Genomic DNA, 15,811 nt, shown 5'->3' with positions numbered 1-15,811 from the left:
GCCAATGGTGACGTGCCCGCAGCTCCCCCGCCCCGGCACCGCCCCGGCACTGCCCCCTCTGCCCCCCGAGGAGCCGCCGGTGGGGCGGGCAGGGATCAGGACTCCAGGGAATTCTCTGCCACCCGTTCCCAGCGCCCAGGGGATACTCCAGGCTCGGGGGAACCCGGCCTGGCCCAGCTCTGGGGATGGCCCAGCCCAGTCCTGCCCGCTGCCAGTGACAGGGATCAGCCCCAGCTCCCTGGAGGAAGCTCCCACTCCTCCTCAGCCTCCGTTGGCGCCGATCCCAAGGGCTGGATCCAGGAAAGCTGGATCCCGAGGGCGCCGTGGGAGCACAGAGCCACCTCCTGCCGCTGCCACATCCACCCCTGCCAGCCCTGAGGGCCTCAGGAAGGTCCCCAGCTGCACCCCCGGTACAGCCCAACCCCCCGAAATCAGCGCTCAGTCCGAGCACAGCCCGCCCTGCACTGCACCACTCACTGCCCTCCCTCTGCCCAGCATTCCCAGCTCCCACCAAGGACTCTGTCCCTTTTCCCGGCTGCCAGACAGCAGCCAGATCCAAGAATTGGCAGGAATGTCCCAGCCACGGTCTGACCAAGGAACGGGGTTTGTGTTCACCCCACAGCCCCTCGCACTCGCTGGGCTGTCCCTCCCGGGACCCCCGGCTGCCTTATCTCCTCCCGTGCCCTGATCCCACGGGATCCCGCCAGGGGAAGCTGGTTAAAACACCCCAAAACAACCACTTTCACCTTAATTTCTACCCCAGCTCTTAAAATTTCCTCCTGCCACCAGCAAGTGGCTCCACGGATAATGAGGTGGCGCTGCTGGTGACCCTCGTGTCCCCCTGACTGGGGAGGGAACCAGCAGCGCCCAGTTTGGGGGGGCTCCAGCCAGGACCCCTCTGTGCCAGTGCAATGATATTTTTGCTGCAGTTTTTTACCCACTGCCCCATTCCAGGGGTCTTGGGGGGAGGGTGGGGGGGGGTCTTGCACAATCCCAACGCCGCCAATTCGGCCAAGGGCTCCAAGCTGTGCAAAATTCTGCATCCCTCGTGCCATTCCAGCCTGGAAAGGTGACACACAGGAACCAGTCTGTGCCTTCTGCGCCCGGCCCTGAGCACCCCAAACCACTGCCCCAGCTCTCCTGGCTGGGCCTGGCACTGTCTGGCCGGTCCTGGCACTGTCCAGCAGGGCCTGGCACTGTCTGGCTGGTCCTGGCACTGCCCAACTGGTTCTGGCACTGCCCAGCCAGTTCTGGCACTGCCCGGCCAGTTCTGGCACTGTCCAGCAGGGCCTGGCACTGTCCAGCCTGTCCTGGCACTGTCCGGATGGTTCTGGCACTGTGTGGCCAGTTCTGGCACTGTCTGGCTGGTTCTGGCACTTTCTGGCCAGTTCTGACACTGTCTGGCTGGTTCTGGCACTGCCCAGCCCATTTTGGCACTGTCTGGCCAGTTCTGGCACTGCGTAGCCGGTTCTGGCACTGTCTGGCTGGTTCTGGCACTGCCCGGCCGGTTCTGGCACTGTCTGGCTGGTTCTGGCACTGCCCAGCCAGTTCTGGCACTGTCTGGCCGGTTCTGGCACTGTCCAGCTGGTTCTGGCACTGTCTGGCCGGTTCTGGCACTGCCCAGCCGGTTCTGGCACTGTCTGGCCGGTTCTGGCACTGCCCAGCCGGTTCTGGCACTGTCTGGCCGGTTCTGGCACTGCCCAGCCGGTTCTGGCACTGTCTGGCCGGTTCTGGCACTGCCCAGCCGGTTCTGGCACTGCCCAGCCCATTCTGGCACTGTCTGGCTGGTTCTGGCACTGCCCGGCCGGTTCTGGCACTGCCCAGCCGGTTCTGGCACTGTCTGGCTGGTTCTGGCACTGCCTGGCCGGTTCTGGCACTGCCCAGCCAGTTCTGGCACTGTCTGGCCGGTTCTGGCACTGTCTGGCCGGTTCTGGCACTGCCCAGCCCATTCTGGCACCGGCACAACCGATCCTCGCCCGCAGCCCGCAGGAAAAAGCCACCCTGAGCTTGCTGCGGGCGCCGAGCCCTCGCCCAGCCCTGCCGAAGGATGTTCTGGAAACTGAAGGAGCAGGGATGGCGATGCCAGGAGGGATCCTGTGCGTCCCCCAAGGCACAGCCCCGCGCCCGGGGCTCTGCACCCGGAGCCCCCCAGAGCCCAGCCGGGTGCCGAGGGCAGCAGAGCCCTTCCCGACCTTTTCCCGTCCGGCGATTCCCCGCTGCCGTCCCCAGCCCCACGTCCCCGCGTCCCCAGCTCTATGATGTGATCTCGAGGCCTCGCCGTGCTGCCTTTGCACAACTCCGCTGTGTGTGCCCGCCGCATTCCAGGTGTGTCGCTCCGGCCGGGAGCCGCGCCCGGCTCCGGCCTGGACAGAGAATTATTTTTCTGCAGGTTTTCTTTATTTTGTTTTTTTTTTGTTTTGTTTTTTGTATGTTCTTTCTGGTGACTGATGTAAACTACTGGTTAATTTTATGGTTTTATTTATAAATAAATTTTTTAAAACTTCCTCAGCCTCTCCGGCTCCTCGGCGGCGTTCTGGGGATTTTCCATGCCCAAGCCACCAGGATTTATCACAGCCCACCAGGATCCCCTCTGGGGACATCCCTGCACCTGGCCCTGCTTTTTTCCAGCCCGGAGTTATCTCCGCTCTGCAGCTGGGATAACCCGAGCATGGAAAAGCAGGGATTGAGCTCCGCTGGATCAGGGAGAGTGGGATAATCCCTCCGGCCCCCCAGCCTCACCCTCCTGATTTCACCCTGACCCCGTCCCCACCATCCCTGAGCAGGCAGATCCCAGTCCTGAGGAGATCCAGGGAAAACGATTCCCGAGGGAGATGTGAAGCGTGGCTGCTCTAACAAACCCAAGGACAGATTTTGGCTATTTCAGCTGTTTTGCTCCAAACCAAACCAACTCCACAAAAAAACCCATCGTGGAGCGAGGCAGAGGGGGAGGTTGGAGAGCAGAAAATGGGGAAAACTCCACAGTTTCAGGTAACTCTGCTCATTCTGCCCCATCTGGCTGCACCCACGGGGCAGGGGGTGGATCTGGGCACCCCAAAAAGGCACCTGGCACCTGCTGCTGCTTTCCAGGGAAATCTTGGCAGTGAGGGAAACTGATTTTTAGAGTTTATTTCTTTTTAGTTTATTTTGGAACTGCTGGAGAGGGAAGGGTCCCTCCTGTGACAGTCACCCCAGCCCTTCCCAGGAATCTGGGCCAAGGGAGCAGCAAGGAGAGCCCTGAGCTCCCAGGGAACATCCCTGACCCTCAGAGGTCACAGCAGCACCAGGAGGGAGAGCAGCATCCCTGAGGGCACCAACACCTCAGGGAATTCTTAGGAATGCTCAGAGAAGACAAAACCTCATCCCTGGAGACCCCAAATCCCAGCCTTGAGGGCCCTGGGCTGCTTTTCCCAAAAAGCAGGAGATGGTCCCAGCCCTTCTCCTGAAGCTGCGGCTGAGCTGTGCCAGCCTTGTCCTCTCCCTGGCACAAACCTGGCATGGGAGAATACCAGGATGGAAGGTGGGAGAGCACTGGGATGGAAGTTGAAAGCTGGAAAAGCACCAGGATGGAAGTTGGATGTTGGGAGAGCACCAGGATGGAAGCTGGATGCTGGAAAAGCACCAGGATGGAAGTTGGAAGCTGGGAGAGCACCAGGATGGAAGCTGGATGCTGGAAAAGCACCGGGATGGAAGATGGATACTGGGAGAGCACCAGGATGGAAGTTGGATGCTGGGAGAGCACAGGGATGGAAGATGGATACTGGGAGAGCACCAGGATGGAAGCTGGGAGAGCACAGGGATGGAAGCTGGATGCTGGGAGAGCTCCAGGATGGAAGCTGGATGCTGGAAAAGCACCAGGATGGAAGTTGGAAGCTGGGAGAGCACAGGGATGGAAGCTGGATGCTGGGAGAGCACCAGGAAAGCTGGAACCCCGCTCCTGCAGGAGACACGAGCGGGAAGGAGCAGCAAGGCCGGATAATGCCAGGGGAAATCATTCTGTGCTGACAGCCCGAGCTCGCTCGGGGGCCGGTGCAGCATCACCAGGGTGGCTCCGGAACCTCCTGGGCGGCACCGCTGGCTCAGGTTTTGGGGGGCAAACAGGAGAAGGAGCCCGGCTGGAGCATCCGGGCGGTCCCTGCTCGGCTCCAGCTGCCGCAGGAGCGGCGAGGATCGTTGGATTAATGAGAGCATGCAAATCAGCCCCCAGCCGGAGAAAAGCCGATTTGCATCTCCTTTAAACGCTCCGCTGGCACCGCACGCGTGTCTGGCTGTATGTGGGGCAGGGCCAGCCCCAAACCCAAATCCAAACCCAAACCCAAACCCAAACCCAAACCCTCCTCCGCGCCTGGGACAGAACTGAACGGAGCCTCCCCGCGCTCGCAGGGCCGGGTTTGGGGTGCAAAAAAGCCCTTTTTGATGTGCAAATGAGCCCCGGCAGCTCTGCCCAGCAGCCTGGTGCCGGTCCTGCCTCGCATCTGCCACCGGGGCAGGGAGGGACCCGGCCGGCGCTGTCCCCTCCCCTCGCAGCGAGGGGACAGCTGGCGTGTGCCCGTGGCAGGGACCGGCTGCCATCCCTTGGCGAGGGGCTGAGCCCCCGGGCGCTGCTCGTTACTCATTATGGGATAAAAAAATCTGAATTAAAAAAGCAGCCGGCTTGGAAAAGGCCGGCGGCGGCAGCTGGGAGAGCAGCACGGCCCTTTGAGCCGGTACCTGCTGTCCCCAGGCGGGACAGGCATCGGGACCCTGCCAGGAGCTGTCACAGGAGCCCTGCCAGGGGACACACGAACAGCCCCGACCCCTTTGTTCACCCCACAGCACCGAGCAGCTCGGGGGGAAACGCTGGGCTGAGCCCCAGGGCCAGCACAGACCCCCAGAGCTGGGTTTGCCATTCCTGCTTTGGGTTGTTGATTCCTGGGTTTGCTGTTCCCAGGCTTGGTTTGGTCATTCCTGGTTTCGGTCATTCCCGGTTTGGTTTGGCCATTCCCAGGTTTGTCATTCCTGGCTTTGTTCATTCCTGGTTTTGTTCATTCCTGGTTTCCCATTCCCATTTTCCAGGGCCCTGTGCCAGTCTTGGGCTGTCCCCACCCCAGCCCTGGACCCTGCCCAGGGGTGACAGCAATGCCCAGGGAGGGGGCTGGGGTCACTGACTGACCCTGCCCATACCCAAAATCCCAACCAAACCGGGGCCCAAAGCTCATTTCCCAGGAGTTTAAGGTTTCCAAGCCTCCCCCAGCCCGTGGAGAGGGAGGGGTGTGAGGACAGAGGGATCACATTCCCTGCACATTCCTGCAAAGCCTTTCCCCGTGACTGCTCAGGCCCAGGCTGAAGGTCAGACCCTCCTCCTCCTCAGCCACCAGCTCCAGGGACAATGGGGGGTGGCTCCAGTGACCCTTCATCCACACTGGAATTGCTCCATTCCCATTCCCAGGCTCCCTGGGGACAGGAACACCCTGCTGCACAGCCAGAGTGGTTTTCCACCCCCACAACCACTCAAGTTCGTTCAACACCTTCCATATTTAATTTATTTAGAGATTCTCTACATTAAAGTATTTTCATGCCAAGGCTTCCGCCCTCCCATCCTGACCTCAGGAAAAAGAGACTGGGCACAGCTTTGGGTGGAATGCACTGGAACAACGTCGCAGCCACAGAGAACACGGAACAAACCAGAGAACTGCACACGGGAGACGTCAGGGAAAGCTGGAATTAGCACATTCCAGTCATGTTAGCACCTTCCCAGACGGGCCTGAAGGCGTGCAGGGAGGTGCAACATGCTCTGGTGAGCCAGACCAGAGCTCAGACTACAGGAAAGCCTGGAAAAAGCATGGAATTGTGCCAGCAGCAGCGGCAGGCCCGGAGCCTCGGCTGAACCCGTTGGAAAAGGAACAACACGGAATTGCCCAGCCAAGATTGCAGAGTTTGGGAATGCTGAGCTCAGGGCTGAGGCAAATCTGTGCCTGGAGTGCAAACCACAACAGCTCCAGCCGCGGCACGGGCCCAGCACACCTCGAGCAGGTTTCAAATATCCTTTCTCACGTGAAAAGCTGCCTTTTTTCACTAATTTTATTATTTTCCTGTTGCCTTGTGTAGACCAGGCCATGGTTTAAACGCTGAGCTCGCAGCAGCACACCTGGGCCAGGCTTTAGGTTGGTTTTCACCTCTCAGGATTCCCCTCAGCAGCAGCACCAAGCCTTGAATGACCAACAGCTGTGGTGACACCTCGGAGCTCACACTGAGCTGATGGCTCTGTTTGGCATCTCCAGAATTCAACCAGAAAAGGGTGAAGGAGGAAATTTACCCTGCAAACTTCAGAAATTGAGCTTTATCCTGCTACTTTCAGGAAAAGTCCTCACTGGCCTTTGTCCTCTGAAGGGATGAGGACTTTTCCACCTTTGCTGATGGGGGAGTCCCCAGTGTCACCTCCCCCTGTCCTCAGCTCCCACAAACCTCTCAGAATGTGCAGCCCTGGTTAAAAACCTGCATTTTGCACCAAGGAATGTCGTCCTGCAAGTGACATTTCCTCTCTCACGTTTTCTAACCCACGCTTTGAAAGTGAAGATTGGCAATTTCTGGTCACGCTCAGCTTTGAAAACCCCACAAAACACTCATTTCACAGCCCAAAACCTCGTGGTGGCTATTGCACATTTTTAGAGCTGGCCTAAACATCCTCCTGGAGATCCAGGCCTTGGGAGAAGGGATATTTTCCAAACTGCTCTCAGTGGGAACACGGCCACAAGTGTCACCTGCTGCTGGTTGGAGCTGGGAGGGCGACAGGGGAACACCAACACATGGAAAAGGAAACCAAAGCAGCGTCTCACGGAGCAGGGGCACAGGGAGCCGGGCTAGTGCTTGGCATCCCGAGGGTAGAACTCGGCCAGCGTGCTCTGGGGGATCCTCTTGAGCATCTCCTTGGGGAAGATCCTGAGGAGCTGCCAGCCGATGTCCAGGGTCTCGAACACGGTGCGGTTCTCGTAGGGCCCTGCGGGGACAGCCATGGGAGGGTGTGGGAATGGCAGGGAATGCTGCTGGGATGAGCCCTGCCCCGCTGGCAGCTGCTGGGATCCTTACCCTGAGCAATGAAGTTCTTCTCAAACTTCTGCAGGAACTCCAGGTACAGGAGATCGTCTGAGGTCAGCGCTTCCTCGCCCACCACGGCCTTCATGGCCTGCACGTCCTTGCCGATGGCGTAGCAGGCGTACTGGGAGGGGAACAGGGATCATGGAATGGCTGACAGGGCCCCCAAAATCACCTCATCCCCCCCCTGGCACGGCAGGGACACCTCCCAATGGCCCAGGTTATCCCAAGCCAGCCTTGGGCACTGCCAGGGACCCAGGAGCAGCCACGGATTCCCTGGGAATTCCAGCCCAGCTCTTCCTCACCCCTCAGTCATTGGGAATTCTTTCCCAGTATCCCATCCATCCCTGCACTCTGGCAGTGGGAGACATTCCCTGTGTCCTGTCCCTCCATCCCTTGTCCCCAGCCCCTCTCCAGCTCTCCTGGAGCTCCTTCAGGCCCTGCAAGGGGCTCTGAGCTCTCCCTGGAGCTCCTCCAGGTGAACACCCCCAGCTCAGCTGCTCCCTCCTCTCTAATCATCCACAATTCCTGCTCAAACTCAAAACCCCTCACTGAAAGCATTAAAAGCAGCCACAGGAATGTTCTGGATCCCAAGTGATTCTGGCCTTTCCATCTGGGCAGCCAAAGGTGTTTTGGGAAGCAGCCCCCGTTGGCAGAGGGGTTTTTACCCACCAGCTGGTTGGACACATCGGCGTGGTCCTTCCTGGTCATCCCCTCGCCGATGGCCGACTTCATCAGCCGGGACAGGGAGGGCAGGACATTGATGGGGGGGTAAATCTGGGGGAAAAGCACCCAGGAATTAACAGGAATCCTTAAAAACTCAGGATAATCCTAAGCACCTTGTGAGCAGCACACACCTGCCTGTTGTGCAGCTGCCTGTCCACGTAGATCTGTCCCTCAGTGATGTATCCAGTCAAGTCAGGGATGGGATGAGTAATATCTGTGGGGGAAAAAACACAAAAGTGTTTTGAAAATTTTCAGCCCTTTTATATCCATTTTAGCACTGAGCTGCTGCTTTTTGTTGCCAGGTGACTTCAGCAATTATTCCCTCCACAAATCCCAAGTGCTCTTGGATTGGAGCACCAAGCCTGAGGCCTCAAAGGGCAAAGCATTTTTATCACGATGCAGCCAAAATCTGGACTAATAAGGAAACCTAAAAAACCACAGAACTCCAGTGTGTGTCTGTGTGCCCCAAAGGCAGCTTTCTCAAGAGCCCCTGGCTGTGACTCACCGTCGTTGGGCATGGTGAGGATGGGGATCTGGGTGATGGAGCCGTTCCTGCCCTCCACGCGCCCGGCGCGCTCGTAGATGGTGGCCAGGTCAGTGTACATGTAGCCAGGGAAGCCTCGGCGCCCAGGCACCTCCTCCCGAGCTGCTGACACCTGGGGCAGCCACAAAAACATTGCCAAGGGCTCAGATCCAGCGCAGGGAGCTGCTGTCTGCCCGGGTTTGGTGCAGCAAGCACCGCCACGTGCAGCCACACAAACCCCCCTGAGGTGACTGTCAGTGCAGCCAATCCTCAATGTGACAATCCTCACAAGGTGTGTCAGGGACAGGACAAGGCCAATCCACAATGGGACAATCCTCACAAGGTGTTTGTCAGGGACAGGACAAGGCCAATCCACAATGTGACAATCCTCACAAGGTGTTTGTCAGGGACAGGACAAGGCCAATCCTCAATGAGGGTATCAAACTGCTGATTCACGAATTATGGGCTGCTCTGGCTTGGAAGGAAACTTAAATATCATCCAGTCCCACCCCACCACAGCAGGGACACCTCTCGCTGTCCCAGGTTGCTCCAAGCCTCGTCCAACCAGGCCTTGGGCACTTCCAGGGGTGGAACTGCCAGCAGGGAAATAAATCCCAGCCAATGAAGGATCAACTGAAATCCTCACTGGCTGTTCCCAACCATCCCAATGAACATCAATTCCAACAGCTTCAACTAAAATCCTCACTGGCTGTTCCCAACCATTCCAATGAACATCAATTCCAACAGCTTCAACTGAAATCCTCACTGGCTGCTCCCAACCATTCCAATGAATGTTAATTCCAACAGCTTCAACTAAAATCCTCACTGGCTGCTCCCAACCATCTCAATGAATATTAATATGAATATTAATTCCAACAGCTTGAGCAGCAGCTTTGCTCCTCACTTCACACCACCCCTTCCTGCCAACACCCAGCCTGTCAATAAATGCATTAATTAACACCTTAATGAGCACCCACCTCTCTGAGAGCCTCGGCGTAGGAGCTCATGTCTGTCAGGATGACCAGCACGTGTTTCTCACACTGGTAGGCCAGGAACTCTGCCGTGGTCAGGGCCAGGCGGGGCGTGATGATGCGCTCGATGCTGCAACACCAGGCTGCATCAGCGACACCTGGGAGCTGCATGGAGCTTCCAGGCACCACCTGCTGCAGCCCCACTGCAGCTGCACCATCCCCACTGTAGCTGCACCAGCCTCCACTGCAGCTGCACCATCCCTGCTCAATGCTGCACCACGAGGCTGCATCAGTGACACCTGGGAGCTGCATGGAGCTTCCAGGCACCACCTGCTGCAGCCCCACTGCAGCTGCAGCAGCCCCACTGCACCTGCAGCAGCCCCCACACCACCTGGCTGCTCTTTCACATTTACATTCACCAACTCATTATCTTGAATTTTGAAGACTACAAAAACATCAATGGAAAGGGCTTCTAAAAAGAGGAGTTAAGTTTTGGGGTCAGATGTCTGCATTTCATCATTTAGAGACTTCACATCATCCATATAGTATGAAATACCAAAGAGGCCAAATTCATCTCTTGATTTCAACTGATTTTATACTAGAAATTAGTCTGGCTAATGAGCTGCACCCAGAAATGATTCCAGGTTGCCATATCATAGATAAAAGTGAAGAACACATGAAAAACCTTGTCTGTGGGGAAGAGCTTTTAACCATCCTAATCTCCATTCCACCTGGAGCTGCACCTGACCCACACCTCCTGCAGCTCCATCTCCAGCCCCACACCACCTCCTGCAGCCCCCACACCACCTCCTGCAGCCCCCACACCACCTCCTGCAGCCCCCACACCACCTCCTGCAGCCCCCACACCACCTGCACCTCCACCACCAGCCCCACACCACCTCCTGCAGCTCCACCTCCTGCAGCCCCACCCCACCTCCTGCAGCCCCCACACCACCTCCTCCTGCAGCCCCCACCCCTCCTCCTCCTGCAGCCCCCACCCCTCCTCCTCCTGCAGCCCCCACCCCTCCTCCTCCTGCAGCCCCACCTCGAGCCCCACCCCACCTCCTGCAGCCCCGCTGCCACAGAACCCCCTGGCCAGTGGCACCTGCAGGCCAGCAGCGAGGCTCCATCCCCCACAGCCGGTTTGTTCCTCCCAGCTTTCCCCCCTCAGGGAGTGGCCACTCACGTGGGGTCGTTGGCCAGGTTCAGGAACAGGCACACGTTGTCCATGGAGCCGTTCTCCTCAAAGTCAGACTTGAAGAAGCGAGCGGTTTCCATGTTCACCTGAAGCACAGTGCTGGGTTTAACTTGGCACATTCCACACCCAATTAAGGGCTGACGAGCTCATTAATAACCCACAGCAGAGATCTCCATCCATCAGGCTCCTCTACACTCCCAGAGTGAGCAATTTCTGCAATTCCAGGCTGGAGATCAAGTCTGAGATCCTTTATCCTGACCAGGCTTTGCTGGAGCCATGGAATGCTTTGGGACCCCAAAAACCTCTCCAGTGCCATGGGCAGGGACCTCCCACCATCCCAGAGTGCTCCAAGCCTCGACCAACCTCAGACACTTCACAGCCACAGCTTCTCTGGGCAACCTGTCCCAGAGGCAGACTCCAGCACTTCCAGCCTTCAGATTTTCACCCATTCTCCGATTCCACACACACAAAACCTGCTCAGACTTCAGCCCCTCACAGAATCCCACTGATCCCTCCAGCCCCACTTTCCCCCAGCGCTGTGGGCTCACCCCCATGGCAGCAAAGACAATGGCAAAGTTCTCCTCGCTGTAATCCATCACATCTTTGGATTTCTTCACCAAGCCAGCCTGGCGACAGATCTGAGCTGCAATCTAGGCAAGAAACATTCCAGGGTTTGCATTTCATGCCGTCCCATGGCCCAGGATGATGTTTAGTTTTGGGTCCCACCAGGTTTAAGAGCAGCTCTGAGGCCTCACCTCGTTGTGGGGCAGCCCAGCAGCTGAGAAAATGGGGATTTTCTGTCCCCTGGCAATACTGTTCATGCCATCTATGGCCGAAATCCCAGTCTGGATCATTTCCTCTGGATAGATCCGACACTGGGGGTTGATTGGCTGGCCTGTGGGATTTTTGGAGAGAACACAAAGTTACCCCCTGGACACGCTGGGAGCTTTATCAAACACCCCCTGATAAAGGGGTACAAACCCCACTGTGACACCCACAAATCTGCTGCTGCACCTGGTCACACCTGAGCCTTTCAGAGCCCAAGACTCTGGTGTTAAATGTTCATGGCAGTGGCAGGGAGGAGTTAAAACCCTGCCAGGTTATCAGCATTTCACCTTTAGGTGTCGTAGAATTAAGTCTGCAAGTAATAAAGAGCAGCTTCCAAACATCACAGAAAAAAGTGCCTGCACTTGGGTAATTCAGAATTTGATGCCACACACACACTCAGGAAGGAGATTAAACTCATCCCAAGTTCCATCTTGTGTTCTAAACCAAATATATAAATTCAGAAAGCTGAAACCCACCAGGTTTGACTTTGTCCCCCCTCAGAAAAGGATCAAGAACAAACCCATAATGTCCAGGAAATCCTCAGCCAAGACAATGGGGCCTCTGTCTATGGGTTTTCCTGACCCATTGAACACTCTGCCTATAGGAAACAACAATAAAAATGAGAATTACAGTGAAAACCAGATCATTTTGGGTCCATCTGTTCATTCCTCACACCCAAATCCTCACCAAGCATGTCCTCCGAGACCGGGGTTCGCAGGATGTCCCCGGTGAACTCGCAGGAGGTTTTCTTGGCATCAATCCCTGAAGTGCCCTCAAATACCTGCAAATGCAGCAGGGAAAATAAAAATAAACCACAGGACAGAAGTTTTGTGCTTCACAAAGTAACTCCTGAGCGCTGCTTCATCTGCAGCCCCAGGGCACAAAGGAGGAAAGGTCTGGAAAGGGCTTCAAGAGCTGGTAGAAATCACCACAAAACCCTGCTTTGAAAAGAATTTGTGACTTTTTAAATTTTCTAATTCAGCAACAACTACCAAACCTGGGGCAATTCCTTTCACCTCAAGTGTTTCCCCCCCTGCCAAGTTCCCCAGACAAAACTAATGTGAACAAGAAGCAGCTTTTTAGGAGAAATATCAGCACCCACTTAGCACAGGGCTGATCTGGAATCCAATCCTGCAAATTCCACGCGATTCCTTCAATCCAGCAGCAAAGGAATCCAGTGGGATAGAAATAAATCCAGAGGGGATGGAAGAAAAAACGTCACTGTGCACTGTCAGAAATCTCCAACAATTATTGATGCACTTGGAATAAGCAGGTGATTTGTTGTTTTCATTTAAGAACACATCTCCAGAAAGGTTTGATTTGGTTCAGGGCTCATCCTGATTAATAAATGATGGAAAAAGAGCTCCCTGCTCCTACCTGAACCACAGCTTTGGAGCCACTGACTTCCAGCACCTGCCCACTCCTCCTGGTGCCATCGGGCAGGGTCAGGTGCACGATCTCGGCGTACCTGGGGAACTGAGGAGAGGGAAGGCATTAAACTCCAGCCAGAAAACAAAAATCACCAGCTCCAAGCCTGGAAACAACTGGGTTTTTAAGAATAATTTTATCAGGGGAACCAAACTCCTTCCCAGATATGAAATCTCCCAGGTTCAAGCTGTTTTTATAGGAATAAACAATATTTGCACTGTTGGAGCTGCCAGAATCAGTTCTAAAAACTCTGAGTTCCAAACAGTGGCAGAAAGCCCCAGTGCAGACTGACAAGAAGGAAAACCTGCAGCAGTTTTGCCCTTAAGAGCAGCCTGATAAGAAGCCAGGAGTGTCCACAGCTCCCTTTTCCAGAGCACTGATGTGGAAACAGAAAGGTCAGGAACAAAGCAAACAGGTTCTTTCCAGCTTGGAATTTAACCAGAGCTCCAGGGCTTTGGTGAAACCCAAACTCTGCTCCCTTCCCTTCCCCAACAAGTCTCCCTCTCCTCCAGCCTTAGAGGAATTTGCACATTCCCATTTATCCCAGGAATGGATCAAAATGGCTCTGGGGAATTTCCCAGCAGTCTGGATTTTCCCTTTCCCAGCTTTTCCTGGAAACCCTCCCTCCAAAAGCTTCATGAGCAGCTGAGAATTTACCTTCACCTGGTCCAGGATAACCAGGGGCCCGTTCACACCCGACACGGTTTTGTAAGCTGGAAAGAACACAAGGCAGGAGTCAGGAATATCCCACACATCCCACTTTTCCATTTCATTCCTCTCACCAGGCTCGGATTTGGGGCCTGATTTTGGTTTTTAGGAACTCTGCAAGGAGGATTAGGGACAGGATTGGGGGTCCAGCATTTTTCCTGTGCCCTGGAGGTGGCATTGATGTGATCCTGGTGTTTTCTGTGACAGGAGCTCCCTGCTCAGGCTGGAGGGGGCTCGGGGCAGCCTGGGACAGCACAAGGTGTCCCCACAGCAGGGGTGGCACTGGGTGGCCTTTAAGGCCCTTCCAACCCAAACCAATCCCGTGTTTCTGTGATCCCAGGGAGGGTTTTGCTGTCAGCCCAGGGAAAAGGCATCACTTGACCGGCAGCTGGAGGAAATCCTGAGTCAGAGCTCCCTCAGGGTCACGAGGAGCTGCTGGGGCTGCTCCTCACTGCTGCCCAGGAGGGGAAATGGGAGAGTGGGGCCATGCAGAGCCCAGCCAGGGTCACAAATCCCAGCAGCAGCACCGGGGCAGCCCAGGCCTGGCAGCTCCCCAGGGGTCTGCACTGCCACAGAGCCCTGGAAGTGCAGCAAAGCCCGGTCTGGAGAGTGAGAACCAAACTGAGCCGGCTCAGCAGAGCCAGGCTTAAACTCCTTCCTCAGTTTTACTCCTCAAATCCCCCTGAACACACAGAGACCGAGCCCTGGCCCCTCTTTAATCCTATCCCAGCCCTGTGCCCCGAGCAGGGAGAGCTCCCAGGATTATCCAGGGGGAGGAACCGGCTCTGAGCCCGAGGGTTTGCAGGCCAGAAACCGGGAAAGGGACTCGGGGCTGGAATATGGGATATGAGGAATGGGAACTGGGAGAGGGGGACTGGCGACCGGGAGAGGGGGACTGGGAACTGGGGAATGGACTGGGATAGGGGAACAGGGACAGGGGGACTGGGAATGGGGACAGGGGGACTGGGATATGGGGACAGGGGGACTGGGATATGGGGACTGGGGACCGGGAACTGGGATATGGGGTCTGGGAACTGGGAGAGGGGGACCGGGGAATGGCAACTGGGATATGGGGAATGGGACTCGCAGCTGGGACTGGGAACAGGGAATGAGAACAGGAATGGGATTGGGAACAGGGAATGGAGCCAGGAGATAGAGAATGGGAACAGGATAATAGGGAATGGGATTGGGATAATGAGGAATGGAAAACCTGACCCTGAATGAGGCATTTCACATGGAAAACCTGCCCCTGAATGAGGCATTCCATCCCATGACTATCTCATGAGCACTCCTTCCTCAATCAGCCTCTCAACCAGTCCCACAACAAACCAAAAGCAACCTGGAACATTTTCCATCCCCAGCTCGGTGCCAGTTCAGGGAAAAGCCAGAATCGACATGGAAAACTCTGGAGTCACCTTGGCTCCAACCCTGACAGAAGCCTCTGCCCCAGAGTAAAGACCTGGAATTGCAATGATGGATTTGGTTTCCAAACCTGACAGATATTTCCCAAGGATCCACGACCCAGCAGCTGCTGGGCAGGTCCTGGTGCTACTTAGGGCACAGGAGAAGCCACTTGATGTAATTTCTGCCAGAAAAAACACCTGTACACATCCCGATCTCTCCCCACTGCGCTGCCGTAAAGGGATTTGAGCAAAGCCCCGCATTTCCCCTTTTTCACCCGATTTCTCAATTCAGCGCTCAGGAACAGACTCCATCCCACGCCCAGCATTTCCCGTTCCCGGTACAAATCCCAGCTTTCCGGGAATGACACGGGACGGGCCGTGTCACAGCGGGCTGGGCTGCCCAATTCCCCGGCTCCCGGGGTTAATTAGGGTGATTAATTACAGCCCGAGCCCAGACTGTTCTGAGGGGTGAGCGAGCCCGGGGCTGCGGCCTGCCCGGGCGCGAGGCTGCGGCCCCCGAGCCGGCCCGGTGTCCCCTCCCCGCAGCCCCCCGGTCCCCCCCGCGCGGGCCGCACTCACTGAGGCGCGGCTGGGACAGGAAATCGCGGGTCAGCGCCGCCGCCTGCTCGCGGGGCCCGCCGGGCCCGGCGCCGTTCACAGCCCCGCGCAGCGCCCGCACCGCCGCCATCTTGGAGCGGCTGTGAGGGGGCGGCCGCGCATGCGCGGTTATAGCGGGGAGGGGGACACGCCCAGTGACGCACGGGCCACGCCCAGTGACGCACGGGCCACGCCCAGTGACGCACGGGCCACTCCCACCGGCGGCGAGGGGCGGGGCCGGAGCTGTCCCAGGTCCTGAAAGGGAAAAGGAAAAGGAAAAGGAAAAGGAAAAAAGGGAAAGGGAAAGGGAAAGGGAAAGGGAAAGGGAAAGGGAAAGGGAAAGGGAAAGGGAAAGGGAAAG

The 15,811-nt window shown here is 56.7% G+C and overlaps 1 protein-coding gene across 1 annotated transcript; it reads right to left on the bottom strand.

Moving 5' to 3' along the window:
- Window positions 1–5,495: 5,495 nt before the first annotated feature.
- On the bottom strand, window positions 5,496–15,572 carry ATP6V1B2 (ATPase H+ transporting V1 subunit B2). Its single transcript, XM_058859316.1, has 14 exons — window positions 15,433–15,572; window positions 13,400–13,455; window positions 12,692–12,790; window positions 12,002–12,095; window positions 11,835–11,912; window positions 11,242–11,381; window positions 11,035–11,136; window positions 10,475–10,572; window positions 9,295–9,418; window positions 8,300–8,450; window positions 7,926–8,008; window positions 7,741–7,845; window positions 7,063–7,192; window positions 5,496–6,973 (listed from the first exon to the last, which is right to left on the bottom strand). Exons 1-14 carry the CDS (start codon window positions 15,539–15,541, stop codon window positions 6,837–6,839), a joined length of 1,506 nt encoding a protein of 501 aa, XP_058715299.1. The 5' UTR covers window positions 15,542–15,572; the 3' UTR covers window positions 5,496–6,836.
- Window positions 15,573–15,811: the final 239 nt, after the last annotated feature.

This window comes from Poecile atricapillus, chromosome 29, assembly GCF_030490865.1.
Source record: "Poecile atricapillus isolate bPoeAtr1 chromosome 29, bPoeAtr1.hap1, whole genome shotgun sequence".
Classification (NCBI taxonomy): domain Eukaryota; kingdom Metazoa; phylum Chordata; class Aves; order Passeriformes; family Paridae; genus Poecile; species Poecile atricapillus.
This window is presented reverse-complemented; position numbering and strand designations above follow the sequence as displayed.